The 16778-nt window shown below is 43.4% G+C and overlaps 1 protein-coding gene across 7 annotated transcripts in view; it reads left to right on the top strand.

The window, feature by feature from the left end:
• Positions 1-8432, top strand: part of DOT1L (DOT1 like histone lysine methyltransferase) — a 96881-nt gene extending 88449 nt beyond the window's left edge. For 6 of the 7 annotated variants that reach the window (XM_039515532.1, XM_039515533.1, XM_039515529.1 and 3 more), the window contains 4 exons: positions 1505-1569; positions 2119-3093; positions 4202-4823; positions 8063-8432. In XM_039515532.1, the coding sequence (XP_039371466.1) occupies positions 1505-1569; positions 2119-3093; positions 4202-4788 (1627 nt within the window). In that variant the 3' untranslated portion in view covers positions 4789-4823; positions 8063-8432. The remainder of the gene's footprint in view (positions 1-1504; positions 1570-2118; positions 3094-4201; positions 4824-8062) is intronic. The other variant, XM_039515535.1, reaches the window with a different exon arrangement.
• Positions 8433-16778: the final 8346 nt, after the last annotated feature.

Raw genomic sequence — 16778 nt, 5'->3', positions numbered from 1 at the left:
TTCACTTCCTATTCCAAACTGTGTAACATTGCTCTGTGTTGTTAAACACTGTCACGTTCTTCCCCATTTCTGGGTGCAGTAATTGCTCTGTATATGTGAAGCACTTTAAGAGTAAAGGTGCTGTAAATCTGGCTGCCTGAGGAAGGAAAATAGCAATGAAAAGTTCCATGAATAAGTACTCTTGATATGTAGGTAAAATTCCATTACAACCTCTGTTCAGAGTCTTTGGTAGCTTATTTCTTGGTAATGATAAATTCCACTAGTATGGTGGTTCTCAGCCAGGGGTACACATACCCCTGGGTGTACACATGGGTCTTCCAGAAGGTACATCAACTCATCTAGATATTTGCCTAGTCTTACAACAGGCTACATAAAAAGCACTAGCAAAGTCAGTACAAATTAAAATTTCATACAGACAATGACTTGTTTATACTACTCTATATACTATACATTGAAATGTAAGTAGAACATTTATATTCCAATTGGTTTATTTTATAATTATAGGGTAAACATGAGAGAGTCAGCAATTTTTCAGTAATAGTGTGCTGTGACAGAATGTTCGGAATCATTAGGAAAAAGATAGATGATAAGACAGAAAATATCATATTGCCTCTCTCTAAATCCATGGTATGCCCCCATATTGAATACTGTCTGCACATGTGGTTGCCCCATCTCAAAAAAGATATATTGGAATTGGAAAAGATTCAGAAAAGGGCAATAAAAAGGAGAGATTAATAAGACTGGGATTTTTCATCTCTGAAAAGAGATGACTAAGGGGGGATATGACAGAGGTCTGTAAAATCATGATTGGTGTGGAGAACGTACATAAGGAAGAGTTATTTACTCCTCATAACACAAGTAGGGGTCACCAAATGAAATTAATAGGCAGCTGGTTTAAAATAAACAAAAGGAGGTATTTTTTCATACAGCGCGCAGTCAACCTGTGGAACTCTTTGCCAGAGGATGTTATGAAGGCCAAGACTATAACAGGGTTCAAAAAAGAACTAGATAAGTTCATGTAGGATAGGTCCATCAATGGCGATTAGGCAGGATGGGCAGGAATGGTGTCCCTAGCCTCTGTTTGCCAGAAGCTGGGAATGGGTGACAGGGGATGGATCACTTGGTGATTCCTTGTTTTGTGCATTCCCTCTGGGCCACTGGTATTGGCCACTGTTGGAAGACAGGATACTGGGCTAGATGGACCTTTGGTCTGACCCAATATGGCCGTTCTTATGACAGTTTTATATTCTTATGTTTGATTATATGAGCAAGTAGTTTTTAAGTGAGGTGTAACTTGGGGGTATGTGAGACAAATCAGACTCCTGAAATGGGTAAAATAGTCTGGAAAGGTTGAGAGACAATGAACAAGTAAGTTTGCATTGTACATTTTTAAATTAGTTGGGCAGACACAGAAACCTAAAAATCAAGAGGTAAGTCATAGGGGTAACTCAGTAACAGCAAGACTTCAAGAAGCACCGTGTAAGTAATTTTCTTTTCTTACTAGAATTGAGAGGAAAATTGCAACGATATCATTGGAAAGCAAATCTCCACAGAAGACTATTGAAAATGGTAAGTTTAGGGAATGTTAACCATCCATTTAAATGCATTGTGCTGCCTGCTGCCCTGTAGTATTTAGACTGTCAACTGATGAGCAGGCTTCCTGGGAGAGAACTTGTGGCATAGAGCAGACATGCATTTCAAAGCAGAGGTCTATGCTAATACAGATCCTTCATCACAATACAAACTTTGGGGCCACCTCTTTATAGTTGGTTGCGTCAAAAGCCCTTTTAATTATGGGCACAGGTTTTAAAACTATGGTTGGATTAAAGCATTTTAGAGGGTTTTACTTTTTTCCTAGACAAGGATGCCTGACCAGTTTTTGGCTAGGGGTGTGTCAGATTTGAAGGCTGATGTAATCTGCTCTTCCAACAGCCTAATCAGTCCTTTGAGATGCATTTAACTAGGGTCATAGAGGGATTAATAGCTGCTGTGAACTTTCTCCCTGTGTGTTCAGAAAGCAGAATCAGCTATTAAAATGAGTCAGTTGTTGGACAGATTTTGCCTACTGAAGAATAAATGAATTGTTTATTGATGCTTGCAACCCTTCTTCCAAACTAGGTGGCAGTTTAGCTGGGAGGAGACAAGCACAAACCAGTGAGAACATGAATAGCAGTAAATGGAAGTCTACTTTTTCGCCAATTTCTGACATCAACCTGACCAAAACTACAGATAGCCCATTGCAGGCTGTTTCATCTCTGAGCCAGAATTCCCTGTTTGCCTTTAGGCCGTCCTCTGAGGATGGCATGGCCATCGATGCCAAAATTGCAGCACACACACGGAAAAACATCACCATGTCCTCCTCTGGGATGGACAGACTCAGCCCCAATACAAACTCCGCTAATGGATCCATGTATAACGGTGGACTGACCACAGACATCGGTTTACACAGCTTTATTGATGGTGCTTCTCTTCCTCATAAGACTTCAGATGTGACGACCCTCAACTCCTCTCTGGGTTTTCAGTCACAGAGGAGCAAAGATGTGGGGATTTTGGAGACAACCCCCTTTTTGAACAAGAGGCAGCTTGAAGGCCTCGGCAGCATGAAAGGAGAAGACTTAAACCGGTCAGGGGTCAAAAGTAAAGAGCTCAGTGAATTAACCATTCGTCCAGGGGCGGCTTCTGAAAAAAGTTCCTTGCAGCACAATGGCAAGGTCGGCAAAGGACGGGACCGAGATGTGGAGTTTAAAAACGGCCACAACCTTTTCATTTCTGCTGCTGCTGTATCTTCTGGTGGCCTTCTCAATGGCAAAAGCCTTTCCACTGGTGTCTCATCTGCAGGCAACCCAGCACCTTCTGTTCAGACACACCATCCTTTCTTAAACACATTGACCACTGGATCGCAGTTCCCCCTGGGTCCCATGGCTTTGCAGGCAAACCTCAACTCGGTGACAAACTCCTCAGTATTGCAGTCCTTATTTAATTCAATGCCAGCTGCTGCCAGTCTGGTCCACGTGTCATCAGCTGCAACCAGACTGACTAACTCTCATGCTATGGGGAACTTCTCTCCTGGGGTTACAGGTGGAACAGTTGGAGGTAGGCAGAACTTTGTTTCTCTGGTATAAGGGCAGGGCTAGAGGAAAGCGTGGCCGTGTTTCTTTCCAGGTACCAAACCCTTTCACTTCTGCAGGAGGTGGAGCAGCTCTGCCTCGGATTGACTCTATCCTGCATCTCTCACGACTGATGGAATAATCAGCTTTCTTTCTGCTAGATGAACATAGAACTAAACATTAAAGGAAATGGGAATGCACCTCGATATTCTGATTTCATAACATGTGGTCGTGTCAGTTGTCACTATGCTGGAACTAGCTTAGGTCTCCCTGCAGGTCTAAAGGTTTAACGTGTCATGCTGCCCTCTCTGAACAGTTAAGGATATCTGATTTGTCAGCTTCAGTGAAGGTTGAAATTTGGACATAAGATTCTTTCCTCCCCTCTTCCTTGTTTGTGCTGAATATCCGTATCCTTTTCAGATGAGATGCTGATAGGATTCGTGTAGGATTCTACTGGCTCTTGAACTGACACTGATAAAGAGAATGTTTCTGTGCCAGGAATGGCAAATGCTATGTGCACCTCTAGCATTCTGTGCTGCTGTTCTCATGAGACAAACTAGTGGAAGCAGATAGGAAAGAATTTTCCTTTAACCCCGTAGTATTGGCAGGTTCAGACAGGTTCTGCCCATAATCATTCATGCACCATGTCGGGAAATCCTAACTCTCACCTCTTAGCGTTTTAGATTTGCTGGACATACACTCTCTGCCCTTGCAGCCTTGTAAGTGGGTAAGCAGGAGGGAACAACAGTCATTTGAGTCTTCAGATAAAGAACTCTAGTGACTGGGTAATCTCATCAAAAGGTTACCTGTGTGGCGTAGAATCAAAAGTTCTGCTTTCTCTTGGGTCTGGCCATTGTTCCCCATGGACTATATTTACAGGCTGGCAGTAGGAAGGTAAGTGACTCTCTTGTACCTCCTGGCCTGCATCCATTATCTCTCATTGCTTGCTGCTATTTCATGCTGCATATTTTGTATGGGGCTGTAACTGCTATAATTTTGCTTTTTTTGGCTTCTTGTTGTTTTGTTTCTCTTGTCACTTGTGACTGTACAAAGCCCATCTGCTGAAGCTGAGTTTTTTTTTCTCCTGTTTGCAGGTATTTTTAACCATGCGGTGCCTTCTGCCTCCTCTTCTCATCAGTTTGGAGCCAGTTTCAGCAGCAGTGCTGTTTCTAGCAGCACAATGCTGAGCTTAAACCCTCTGCAGGCTGTTGCCAGCACCTCATCCTTCCAGCCCCCCTCCTCTAGCTTAGTAACATCCAGTGAGAACAGAGCTGCCCAACACCTAAACAGAGCGCCAGTGCAGTCTGTTTTTCATACCCCTCCTCCACCCCCTCCTAATGTTTCATTACCTCCTCCTCCTCCATTACTCGCTTCTAACTCTGAGCCTGCGCTTCTGCAGAACTTGCCGTCCATCCCAGCTAACGATGCTTTTTTACCATCCTCTTCTGCTGCTTCTGTCCAATCTGCTAATGCTTCTTTGTCTATTAAGCTAGCTTCTCTTCAGCACAAAACTTCCCGTCCCTCCTTTACAGTCCATCACCCACCTCTGCCCCGTTTGGCGCTGGCACAGACCGCGCCCATGATCCCGCAGTCCAACGCAACTGGCACGTCCGCTATGTGGGTTACACTTGGCATGCAGTCTCCTTATGCTTCGCACCTTTCTGGGGTTAAGCCACGATAAAGAGCTTGCTTAGCTAACCGTTCTTATTTTGTAAGGTAAGGCTAGAGAAAACAGGAGGTTTGTACAAGATACTGAATGACCTTCCTTTCCTTTTCAGCCATCGGCCCATAACTGAGCTTGGAAGCGGGGTGGGAACAGGTTCTTTGACAGAGAGAGAGCCCAATAAAATTTGGAGAGCTGGTAATCTCAAGGTAGAGAGGGGAGACAACGAAGCGCCTCAGTTTTGGGAGTCAGGATTTCTCGACACACTGAGTGCTCACAATGGTAACTCATCTGATATCCAGGAACGTTGTGTTCAGGCCGGGGTAGCAGCAATTACCAATTGACATTATTTGAAGCAACGTTTCCTGCAGTATCATGGCTTGAATACTTTAAAAAATGTGCTGCTTTGAGAGCGTGAGAAAAATTAGGACGAGAAGCTGATTGTTCATATTTTCCAAGCATCTGTCTTGATGGACAGCCCCGCAGGGGTTTGCTGCCTATTCTGCGTTTTGCGCTCCCTTCAGGTTGGCATGTCATTACCCTGCATGCTGGTAGCGTGGTGGTGTTTTTGTGGCGGCATACCAAATTTGCTCTATATGGCTAACAAAGGAGAACTCAAGGTCATAGGCTACAACCCTTTTTCCCCTTGGAAACAACTGAATAAGAATGATCAGTGGAGGGCTGCAGATAATGTGAGCCTAAGGAGAGTGAGAATAGAGTTACAAAAGCAGCCTGGTGACTCTGTCTGCCTCATAGTGGCAACCTGATCTAATCATTCTCTGTATAATCAGCCTTTGATTATAATTGGAATTAGATAAGAATAAAGCAGGAAGTCTGTTCCCCGTCCCTGATAGGTAAAGCACTAACAGATTGCATCAGCCATCGGGCTGTTGCTTGCCTTGGTAGTCTTTGGCTTGCTAGATAAAGAACGAGGAGCACTTGTGGCACCTTAGAGACTAACACATTTATTTGGGCATAAGCTTTCGTGGGCTAAAGCCCACTTCATCAGATGCATGCAATGGAAAATACAGTAGGAAGACTCTCACTCTCACTCTCTCCAATGAAAATGGGTGTTGCCATACCAACTCTAATTAGACTAATCAATTAAGGTGGGCTATTAGCAACAGGAGAAAAAAGGCACTGAATTTAGCTGTATGAAGTGGAAATCAGTCAACTTCATGGAAAAAACTCATATGAAATGGGCCATCCTGATTATCACTATAAAAGTTTTTTTTTCTCCTGCTGATAATAGCCCACCTTAATTGATTAGTCTTGTTAGAGTTGGTATGGCAACCCCCATTTTTTCATGTTCTGTGTGTGTGTGTGTGTGTGTGTGTATATATATATAATATATATCTTCCTCCTGTATTTTCCACTGCATGCATCTGATGAAGTGGGCTTTAGCCCATGAAAGCTTATGGCCAAATAAATTTGTTAGTCTCTAAAGTGCCACAAGGACTTTTTTTGCTGATACAGACTAACATGGCTACCACTGTGAAACCTGTCACTATGCTAGGTTAGTTAGTGGAATACCCTGTGCTAAAATCTAGCCCAAGCTAAGTAATGAATGTGGCTGTGGAAGAGAGAAAAACCTCTGAAGGTGTGTGCACGCATGCATGTCAGCCAAGCAAGTGTTAAAGAATCTTTCAGAGCAGCTTCAGAATAATATGCACTACTAGAAAGTCACATATTGTCATTATGCAAACCTTTGCTTTTATAATGCAGTTCAGGATTGCATAGTTAAGCCTGTGGTTCAGAAGCACATCCACTAGAGGGTAACACCCTTTGCCTTTTGTGGCATTTGACTAAATTACAGGACACCTCCGATTCTTGTCAAACACTTTGTACGTAGATAGTGTATTCACCGTCAAATTGTTCTCCAAATGTGATCAAATCCTCACAACACCCACATGACATAGGTAAGTTACCTCCAGATTTGCAGATGGGGGAAGCTGAAGCAGAGAGGTCGAGTAACTTGCCGAGAGCTGCAGCAGCTGGTGTCGGCGTAAGATGTAAACAGTCATGAAATATAAAGTGGAATAGGGTGGTGGCTGGAAAATAGGCTGGAGGAAACGGGGGCTGTGGATGGAAACTTGAATTTGGAGAGGAGGGGTATGAATAGGATGGGAGGGATTTTTTATTAATATTTTTTCATTAGAAAATGCCAATTTGTCAAAATTGAAACTTTTTGCAGGAAGGCATTGGTTTAGACAAAGCTGCCGTCTGGAAGGTGTCTCAGGTTGCAAGGGAAGAGGCCCACTCCCCAGAATAGTCATCTAGACAGGGCACTCACCTAGGATGTGGGAGATCTGAGTTCAGGCAGGGTCTTGAACCTGTCTCCCACACCCCAGGTAACTTTCCTATCCACTGGGTCATTGGGTGTGGGGGAGGCTTTCTCTGTTTTTTGGGAAAGCTTTCAAAAGGTCTTAGTTCCGTTCTGCTGCAGAACAAAACCAAATGGCAGAACCTCAGCGCTTTTCACTGAAGGGAATTCTTGTATTTGGGCCAGTCTAGGTGTGATTGTGGCTAAGTTTTTTGGGTCCTTTGTTTAAATCTGCATGATGTGGGTGCAGGCACTGTGAAAACACCTTATTTTTATTAAGCAAACCACACCTGAAATTGGGACTCCTTGGTGCACTGTACAAATTCATTAGGTAGTTCCTGCCCCAAAGTGCTTCCAATCTAAATGACAAGACATTTAGGGGAGGGGAAGAGGCAGCACCAGAGAGGAGCAGTGTGTCTCCGTTATAAACACAGAAGCTAGATGTAGAGCAAAGGTCTCGGAACCCTGGCACTGGATTTGACGCATGGAGGTGCCTAGGCCAGCAGACGGTGGAAGTTCAATGCAGACTAACATCTAAGCCCCCGATTCATCACGGTACTTAAGCATAGTCCTGCTCCAAAGTCCATCACTGAAGCCAATGGAAAGGCTCCAATTGACTTCCAACGGGCTTTGGATCAGACTCCATATGCCTGATTTAAACACATGAATAATCTCGTTATCTTCAGTAGGACTACTTGTGTGTTTACCTTGTTGAACTGGAGCCTAAATCTAGGAACACGGGATCAAATTACGTTATTGCACAGCCCAAGAAGGGTTGGGGTGTGATGGAAGAGACCTGTTGGGTTGTCATCTGTCTCTAATTTTGACTGATATTCACACATGGATTGTTCTCCTTTCTGGCCCTGTTGATCCTGGCTAAAGAACTATATAGTAAATGACATTTCTGGCGCACACTTGATTTGATGCATCTAATTTAGATGGTTCTCTTCCTCTCCTCCTGTCCTACAGGTAACTAGGATTTCTACCTCAACCCAATGTGACCTATGCAAGGACAACGTGGACCAACTTCACTCAGCTTCCACTGAAAGGTGCTCGCCTGGCCTGGCAGGGTTTCTACTCTCTTACTACTGGACAAAGTAAACAAACAAAAGACCTAAATAACAGAGAAAAGAATATTCTACTGTGAATCGGAGTTGAAAAAAAACTGCAAAGGAAAATGCTTAAAAAAAGCTCCAGTTTGTATTGTTGATAGTTTAGATAAAGTATTTATCTTTTTTTTTAAATGAAAACAATTTTGGCTTATTTTATTCCATCTAAAGTCATAAAAAAACACAACTCATTGAAACCATTCTCTGAATAATAAAGGACTGGCACACCAGCAGAGATGTAAAAGAGCCTCCTCTCGGTGCTATTTCATCCGTCAGAACTGTGCCTCTCTAGTTCAAATCCTTGGTGCTGAATTTGAGGGTTGACCAATGCCAAGCCCAGTTCTCAGAAAGGTCTGCTTTTATTTATTCAACTCACTCTGTTCATATACCAAAGTCCATTGGTTTACAGCAAAGCAGGAGCTACAGAGAATGGCAGTCTTTGGTTTTGGGTGGTTGTTTCTTTTTATTTTTAACAGAGCTTATGGCTCAGTTATCAGGCGTTTAATATTGTTTATTACAAACAAGAATGCAATACTCCCCTCTGGAATGGCAGCTAGATTACCTGTGCAAACTCAGCTGGTTCAGACACTTGGAACAGAAGAAGCATAACTTAAGTCTAGTCCTGTTAGACTACTTCACTGGGCCCATTAAAACCTCTGGTGGCGCTCAAGTCACTGTGAATTTCAGTAACTAGACTGTTAACTTGTTTTGGGGTGTCATTTGGCATATGAACAGGGTGCATAATCACTGGTGTTGGTCAGCCCCTTTTTAACAATATTGGGAAGATTGAAAACCGAGCTTCTATGCTGGGGCAGATAGCAGCAGATTTTCTCAGCTTGTTGTTTTTGTTGAAGTACAATGTATTTTGTTAGTAAGGTTTTGATACTTGATTCCGAAATGGCTCAGCCTTGTACATTTTATTGACTTCTAAGTGCATTCGCTTTTGTATTTCTTTGCTTTGAATAGGTTTAAATGGTAGTTCACAAAAACACCACAATCTAGCGTAACTTGCTGCCACACTATCAAACTGGTGCATTTTGAATTGTATTGTGACTTGGTGTTCTGTGTACAGAAAGTGTCGCTCCGAGCAGTGACCGTATTTTATAGACGTAATGAAAATTTATAAATTTCATAAACTTTATTCAGTTTATTTTTTAGGTTGTGTGATGCACAGTAAACTTGTAAACAGATGTTTTTATTTATTCAAGTGCACAAAATGGGGAGGAGGACCCATTAGTTCATAAACTTCAATCTGCAGCATAGACTGGACCAAGCGCCAATAAAGGAAACCACAGGAACAGAAGGGGAATCGCTACAGCAGAGTGACTAGATTCAGAGCACAATGATACTAAAGTGAACCCCTTGCTGGCCTAAGTTCTGTCTGGGGAGATTCGGTCGTATTGCACCAGAGGCACTTGGTGTCCTTCAGTCCATTCCAGCGAGGTTAATAGCTCTCTAATTAGTCTCTAAACTCCAGCAAGCAGCCATTCACTATCGAGTTGAGCTCTCCCTTACCAACTCCCTAGTGTGGTTTCCCTTTGTCACAAACTGCTGGGCTTCGTGAATCAGCTGCCTAATTGCACTTGGAGCAGGCCAAATATCTCTTCACACTCTCTTGTGCTGTGCTTCCGCGGCTGGTTTGATCTGTGTCTCCGTGAGTACTGTGCTGGTTCTTGTGTCCAAAGAAGCTGGTGGAGATGTTCTCCTACTTTCCTATTCTCACCAGCTCCCTCCTCTTCCCGCGGGAGTGAATTTGTCCTGGAAAGGTGCAGTATCCTGATTAACAATGCCCCCTTCACTGTGTTTCAAATTGGCTGCTTCCCTCTAGACCATGTAGCGGGCAATGGCATAGAAGTTAACAAGCTCGGTTACCCTATCCACTCCCAAGTGTCTCAGCCTCTCCAAAAGGTGCCCCCTGTGTGCAGAAACTATTAATGTAACTTTGCCTTATTATTGATCACTAAGGGGACTGATCCTTATTCCTAATCTCCAGGAATATTTTTAATCATTTTCTGGCTTGTGCATGGAAGCGGAGAGGGAGGAAGTGATGCATCCAGCTGGATTCCTAGCAGCAGGGAGAGAACCTAGAGAAAGCAAAGTAATGCTCAGGGAGTGGCAGCTGAGAAACATCCAGTAGCTTCTAGTGGAAGCCATAAACAGTTATGTCCTGGAATCCAGGAAAACACGTCACCCAGTTATTGTTCCGCTGTGAATTGGGCAACTCCAGCCTGATCCAGATCTTTGGGCAACTGAAAGGTGCAGGGCCTTCTCAGCAGTTTTAATCCCAATTAAAGGCAACAAAATGCACACTCGGATCCTTGGAGGATTAAAAAAAAAAAAAAGTAGGTAGTGAAATAGTGTGAACAGCTGCTCAAGGGCCCTAGCTTTGCCCCTCTGTATGCCTCAGTTAGGCCGATTTGAGGCTCATCAACATCCCTGATTTAAGAGATGGGCAGGAAATGCATGATATCACTTGAGCCAGTCTGCTTTCACCAGATAACGAATTCCCATCCTGGCCAGGTGCAATGGGAGCAAGACCTGGGGCACCTCCTAGCCATTACCCTCTTAAAGCACATGGCCTCTTCAGCACTGTTCTGCTAAAGGGTTTAATGAGAACCTTTGTTGTATTGTGAGTTTCAAACATGCTTCTGAGGGCAGTTATCCCTGCAGGGATTCCAGAGCTTCTCTGCCTTTGTTAGCTTCTTCCTTTAAATTTGACTGTTGCAGCCTTCTGTGTACGTTGCTTGCTTGTGGATTTCGTCTTCCCAGTAATCTCAGCTGAGTTGGACTTCTGGGTAAGTGTCAGGCAGACTGATCCTGATTCAGGGAAGAGAAATGGAGTAGGCAAGGCTATGGAATTCTGTTGCTTCTCACCAAAAGGCCCCTTTTTCTCTGTGTCGGACCCTGGGAACTTCGACTTTTCCATGGAGAAATTGGGAAATAGATTTTTAAAGTTTTGGGGAGACACGTGATGCACTGGGGTCAGGCAAGAGACCTGGGTCTTACTCCCTGCCCTTTCACTTACTCACTGTAATCTTGGGCAAGTTGGTTCAGCATCACCGTTTCCCCATCTTTAAAACTGGGAGGATACTTGCTTTGCTTCATAAAGTGCTTTGAGATCTCTGGGTGAGAAGCTCCTGGTAAGCGTGAAGCATTATTAATAAAGATCTAATCTGCGTAGCTGGAAACTTATAGATATTTGTGACCTTAGCAAGAAAGCTCAGTGCCAGAGATGTGAGACTTGTTCTCAGTAACCTGAGGTGGTACTTTATTTATTTAATATTATTTAAGCCAAAATGTGAAGTGCAGGAATGGAATTCTTTCTGGTTTACACTTTCCTACACCCGGCCCAGACATTCTACTACTGTCACAAATGTCCTTCTCAGCCGCATTGCTGCTGCTGGCAGGGGGGCTGAGAATGAAGCTAAAATACATTTTGTAGCAACTGCATCACCAAAAAATTGAACTTCCTGAGTATGTTGAGCTGATCCTGTGTGGCCCTTTGTGAAACAGCGAGGTGGGGGGTAGATGTTTGCAGATGCAGAGACAAGTTGTTGGATTCTTCCCTTTTTTGGCGGTGTGTATCTGCTCCAGTTGTCTGGTTTGCCTTTCCCAGCCCCTGGACAACCTCTTGGTGCGTCGGAAAGTTGGGAGAGCTCCCAAGGCATTAAACTTAAATTTGCTGTTTTCTGTGGATTAGTCATTCAGTCAGAATTCTGATTCGGGACAGTGGTGGGTGAGGAGTCCAGAAAATAGGCTTTGCCTTGTGTACGTGAGGGCTGCATTGGAGTGGGACTGGAAACCTGGCTGTTGACACGGTTGACCTCTGTCAAATCAGTTTCTGCCTGTATTTCCTCATCTCTAAAATGAGAGGGGGGGGAGGGATAGTTCAGTGGTTTGAGCATTGGCCTGCTAAACCCAGGGTTGTGAGTTCAATCCTTGAGGGGGCCACTTAGGGATCTGGGGCAAAAATTGGTCCTGCTAGTGAAGGCAGGGGGCTGGACTAGATGACCTTTCAAGGTCCCTTCCAGTTCTAGGAGATTGGTATATCTCCAATTATTAAATGGGGATAATGGCACTTGGCTGCTTTTTTAAAGTGCATTGATCTTCCTGGGGAGGGTCACAAGTGCTAGATACTAAATCTCGTCATTCATTTAAGTGCAGGTTGCAGGAGTGATGGTTTCCCCAATTACTTGGGGAAACTATCGGGCAGCAAATTGGGGTGGGGGAAGGGGAGGAGAAAGTGGGTTTAAAGTGGACTTGGTTAAGGGTTTGTATGGGGGATCCCATAGCCTTCCATTTAAAAAAAATACTGAGACAATGATACGTGCAGCTCTCTTTAAAGCTTCCCATATGTGTGAACATTGGAGATGATTCATTGAGGGTGCCCTTTCTCCTTGAGAGAGGTGTTCCTGTTTGCAGGGCCACTCCCCTGCCTGTTTCCTCCCAGTTTGTTTATAATCTGGACTGTCAGCTCATTGGAAGCAGGAATTAAAGCCATCCCACTTAGAACTGCGCGCTCAAAGAATTCAAACCTAGGTGAACTATGGTGGTAGCACTGACGACCGCTGGTCGTCGCTCAGGACCCCTTGTGCTAGGTGATATGAGAGCGAGCACCTCCCCCAAAGCACAATCTAAGTCTGAGATGGCAGGTGGCTATAACAGGCAGGAGCACAAGGAGACAATGAGACTTTCCAGTTGTCTCAATTGTTATTGCTCCCTTTACTGTGGGAATAAAGATCTGATAGAACACAAAGGGCATTCACCCTATTGGGAACAGGCTTTGTGAGCAGGCTCAGCAGAGAGGCCAAGAATTGGAGTGGGCCATGTAGGCTGAATTCCCCTCTATAATGGTTGTGCGAGTAAGTGCATTGACTGGGGGTGGGGGAATCTTGTCCAGTGGCTGCTTTTGCTGTCACTCGAGGTGTGCTTTCTGCTTGCTGCTCGCTTCTGAAGTGATTGTGCCCATCACTGGCCTGTGGATAGACGAGCTTTAAAGCTCCCGTCCATGCCATCCTGTCACACTTTCCCACTGCCAAAATCACATGGCTTTATTTTTAAATTGGCCCAGTTATTAAGGTGCCAGAGCCTGTTTTAATCTACTCACGTTTGCTGCAGAGCAGTGAGTGACTCTGAACTCATTGATTTGGGTATTGGAGGAGGTCCGCTGAACTAACAGATTTCAAGCCCGTTGTTCGATGAGTGAAATCAAGCAATTACATTGCACCTTTAATCTAAAGATTCCAAAGTTCAAGCAGTTGCTTCAAATTTGCTTGGCTGTTTTTAGGCTGGTAAGTTAAGCTACAACTCGGGCCATGCAAACCTTTAGCTGGGTGTAGCTTGCAGTAGCCCATGTGCCTTATCCTGCTGAGGGATGGATGGATGGATTTCCTCTCATTTCTTCTGAGGGGTGTTGCTTGAATACTGCAATACTATTTTTAATCTCTTGGCTGTGAAAGTTTGTGTCTACACGTAGGATGAAGTAATTTTGCTTATGGGGAAAATGATCTAATGTAATGTGCCTCAGAAGATTGATTTTTAAGCACAGAAATGGAGCTAAAAATGGATGGAGAGGCAGGGAAAAGAATGTCATTTAGTCCCAATCCTCCCTCCCTCATTCCCCTTTATATTGGAGCTGATAAAATGATGACAAACAGAGGGTAGAAGGAGAGGTAGCTGTTTGAGAAATGGAGGCAAGTTTTATTCCTATCTTGGGTGATTCAATCCTTTATTGGTAGCTGGATTTAGTTAAAGATTTCCTCTAAAAGGATCTTTCATCCCTCCCTTCCCCACCTTCCCTTTCTGGAGAAACTGCCCATAGCTCTAGTTAAATAGGTGATAGGGTGGGACACAGGCAACTGGTAGACTTTCACCTCTGGAGATCTGGGTTCAAATCCTGTTTGGATTGTGCATTAAAGTAAATTGGGTTTCAATGCTGTTTGTTCCCAGTATCCTGCCATTCTGCTGAGGGTCCTAGGACTGGTATAGCTGGAGTGTGTCAGGGCCGGGAACTGCATTAACCACGCTGCGTCAGGGACAATTTGCAATGCCTGCCATATGCCACTGTGTCTACTTAGGTCTCACTAATGTGAGCGGTCGTTTGTGGGAACACAGTCGCTTCCAGTTGTTTTCTTAAAGTCCAACATGTGCTTCCCTTCTTGCAAAGTTCATTCATGGAGCCCAGTTCTTTGTGATGTCTAGGGAGATTCAGATGATTTCCAAGGCTGTTCGTAAGATGAATTCAGGGTCCAATCCCTCTCTCTGGAGTCAGCCAGGCAAATTTTAACATTGACTTCAGTGAGAGCAGGATTGCTCCCGTGGTGTAGCTGGAGGGATGGATGAAGTAACTTCAGCACTAAGTGTGTGATGTTTTTCTGTTATGTCCCGGTCCTGCAAATACTGACTCCTCTACCAGGAGTATCTCACTGGTAGTAAATGCTATGCCCCCAAGGAAGTGTTGGCAGGACCAGACTCTTAAACTGCTAGTGTCTCAGCACTCTTCTTATTTATATATAGCTACAATACACACACACGAGGCTGCACCCGACCTTTCCCATGGTTGCTGGAATGGTGGAGGGAGATGTCAAGAGCTGGGGCTTGCTGCAGTCTCCCATAAGCTGCTGTTTTAGGGACACATTTTCCTCCCACTGACTAGACTTCAGGCCTACAATAAAAGCCACCCTCCACCCCATTCTGAAGATGGTGCTATTTTCCTCCCCAGTGACTATCGATACACTTGACGGTTTTCTTCACTGACCGGGGAGTGGCCTTATCCACTAGTCTAACCGGGATTGCTAAATAACTTCAGTCACAGGTGCTGTTCCCCGAAGAGCGGTAATTAGCTTTCGAACTCTGCACTAGCTGCGAGGGCTCCTTTAGGCATTTATTGACCACATCTAGTCAGTTTGCCTTCTGTACTGACAGCAAACCTTTGTACACCAGAGCTTGGAAGCATGAAAACTTTGACGCCCTTTTTCCTTAGAGAGAGTTCTCCTAATTAATACTCGTAGGTTGTTGCTGTTAATAATTCTGCTTCTCTTGTTTTGCCTGAGCCAAAAGCATTAAGAGCACTGGTAGCGTGGAAGGATGATTGCTTTCTAATAAGAAATGGAAACTACAGTGGACAGTAAAACATTAATCTATTTAAATCACAGTTTGGGGAGAAATTAGTGTTTTTGTGAACTATCTCTAGAGCACTGAAGAAAATCACAATAGATGAGGTTTTTTAAGTACAAATTTAGTCAGTGTAAAAGTATCTGATTTTTTTTGTTAATTCAAATTCCCTTCCCCATTCCCCTGAACAATTCCATAGATGACCCTTGTTTTTCACGAATGAGTTGGACTTACCTTTTTCATTAAATTTTGTGCCATATTTTATTTATCTGTTATGCATTATAAATATCTATTTAGACTGAATATTGCAATACCAGATGCTGTTGTTGTGGAACTTCAGGGCATAAACTCAATACTAAAACTGAAAATATCCCTCCAGTATATTTAGCGCTTGTGACTGTCTAAAAGTCTTTTTGGTTTTCATGCTTTGATTTCAATATTAAAGATGAGCTAAGCACTTCCTAAAGGTCTGAAGATGCTAATGCTGAAGTTCTCTCAAGTTTGACCCTGTGATTCTAAGGTACATCCGGTTGCTTTTCTGGTGCAGTGGAATTGTCCTTTGGAAAGGTGATTTTTCAGGCATTGTTAAAGAGAAGGCAGAATGGCCTAATCCAGCCTGCTTGGCTCCACCCTCCTGCCCCCCAATATAAATTCTTGAAGTGGTCAGTTTTAAATTAAAAACCAATTCTTTAGGTCTCTGTTCTTTGTAAGAAAGCCTTTTAGGAGTGGGAGTCTGCCCTTGCTGGGTGGGACTGGACAGAGGAATGCAAATGAAGTTGCTGTTGCTCAGGAATTGATTAGGAAAACTTTTAACTACTAATAAAAGTCCATTTTTCAATGGATTTAAAACACAAAAAAACCCCATTTTCTTGCTTAGAACATGTGATATGGGATGTTTCCTAATGAATAGGAATTAGTTTATACATTTTAGCCTATGAAATTGAATTATTTAAAATTCAAACATCCCCTAATTTATCTTTCTGGTTTTTTTTATACTGGTATGTTGCCCCGTCATTCTTCCATAGAACTAGTGTGAATTCTTCTGGTGTGTATATATGTATGTAATAGTATATATATATATATATATATATATATATATTTTCCACCCACCCTTCTAATTTTCCACAATGCAAGAGTTAGTTTTTTCTCCCCTCCCTTCCACTTTAATTTCTTGTCTTTTACCTTGATTTGTAATTGAAACAATGCTTTGAAGTTTTGTCTTTATATTAAAATGTATGTATTTTAATACATTGTACTGTGGTGGTGCTTCAGTACTTGAGCCAGACCGGTTTTTTCCTTTCTTTACATTTCAAATGAGGATTGCCTTCTGTCTCCTCCACAGCACGAGTGCAAAGCTCCCCTTCAATACTCCCCGGGTGCTAGAGCAGTGCAATACAGCAAGACTCCTGTATTTTTTCACTGTTGCTGAGTGTATCAACTTGGGCAATTGACCTGACTATTCT

This window comes from Mauremys reevesii, linkage group 26 (assembly GCF_016161935.1).
Source record: "Mauremys reevesii isolate NIE-2019 linkage group 26, ASM1616193v1, whole genome shotgun sequence".
Taxonomy (NCBI): domain Eukaryota; kingdom Metazoa; phylum Chordata; order Testudines; family Geoemydidae; genus Mauremys; species Mauremys reevesii.
Note: the sequence above shows the minus strand (reverse complement) of the source record. Positions and strands in the feature narration are given on the sequence as shown.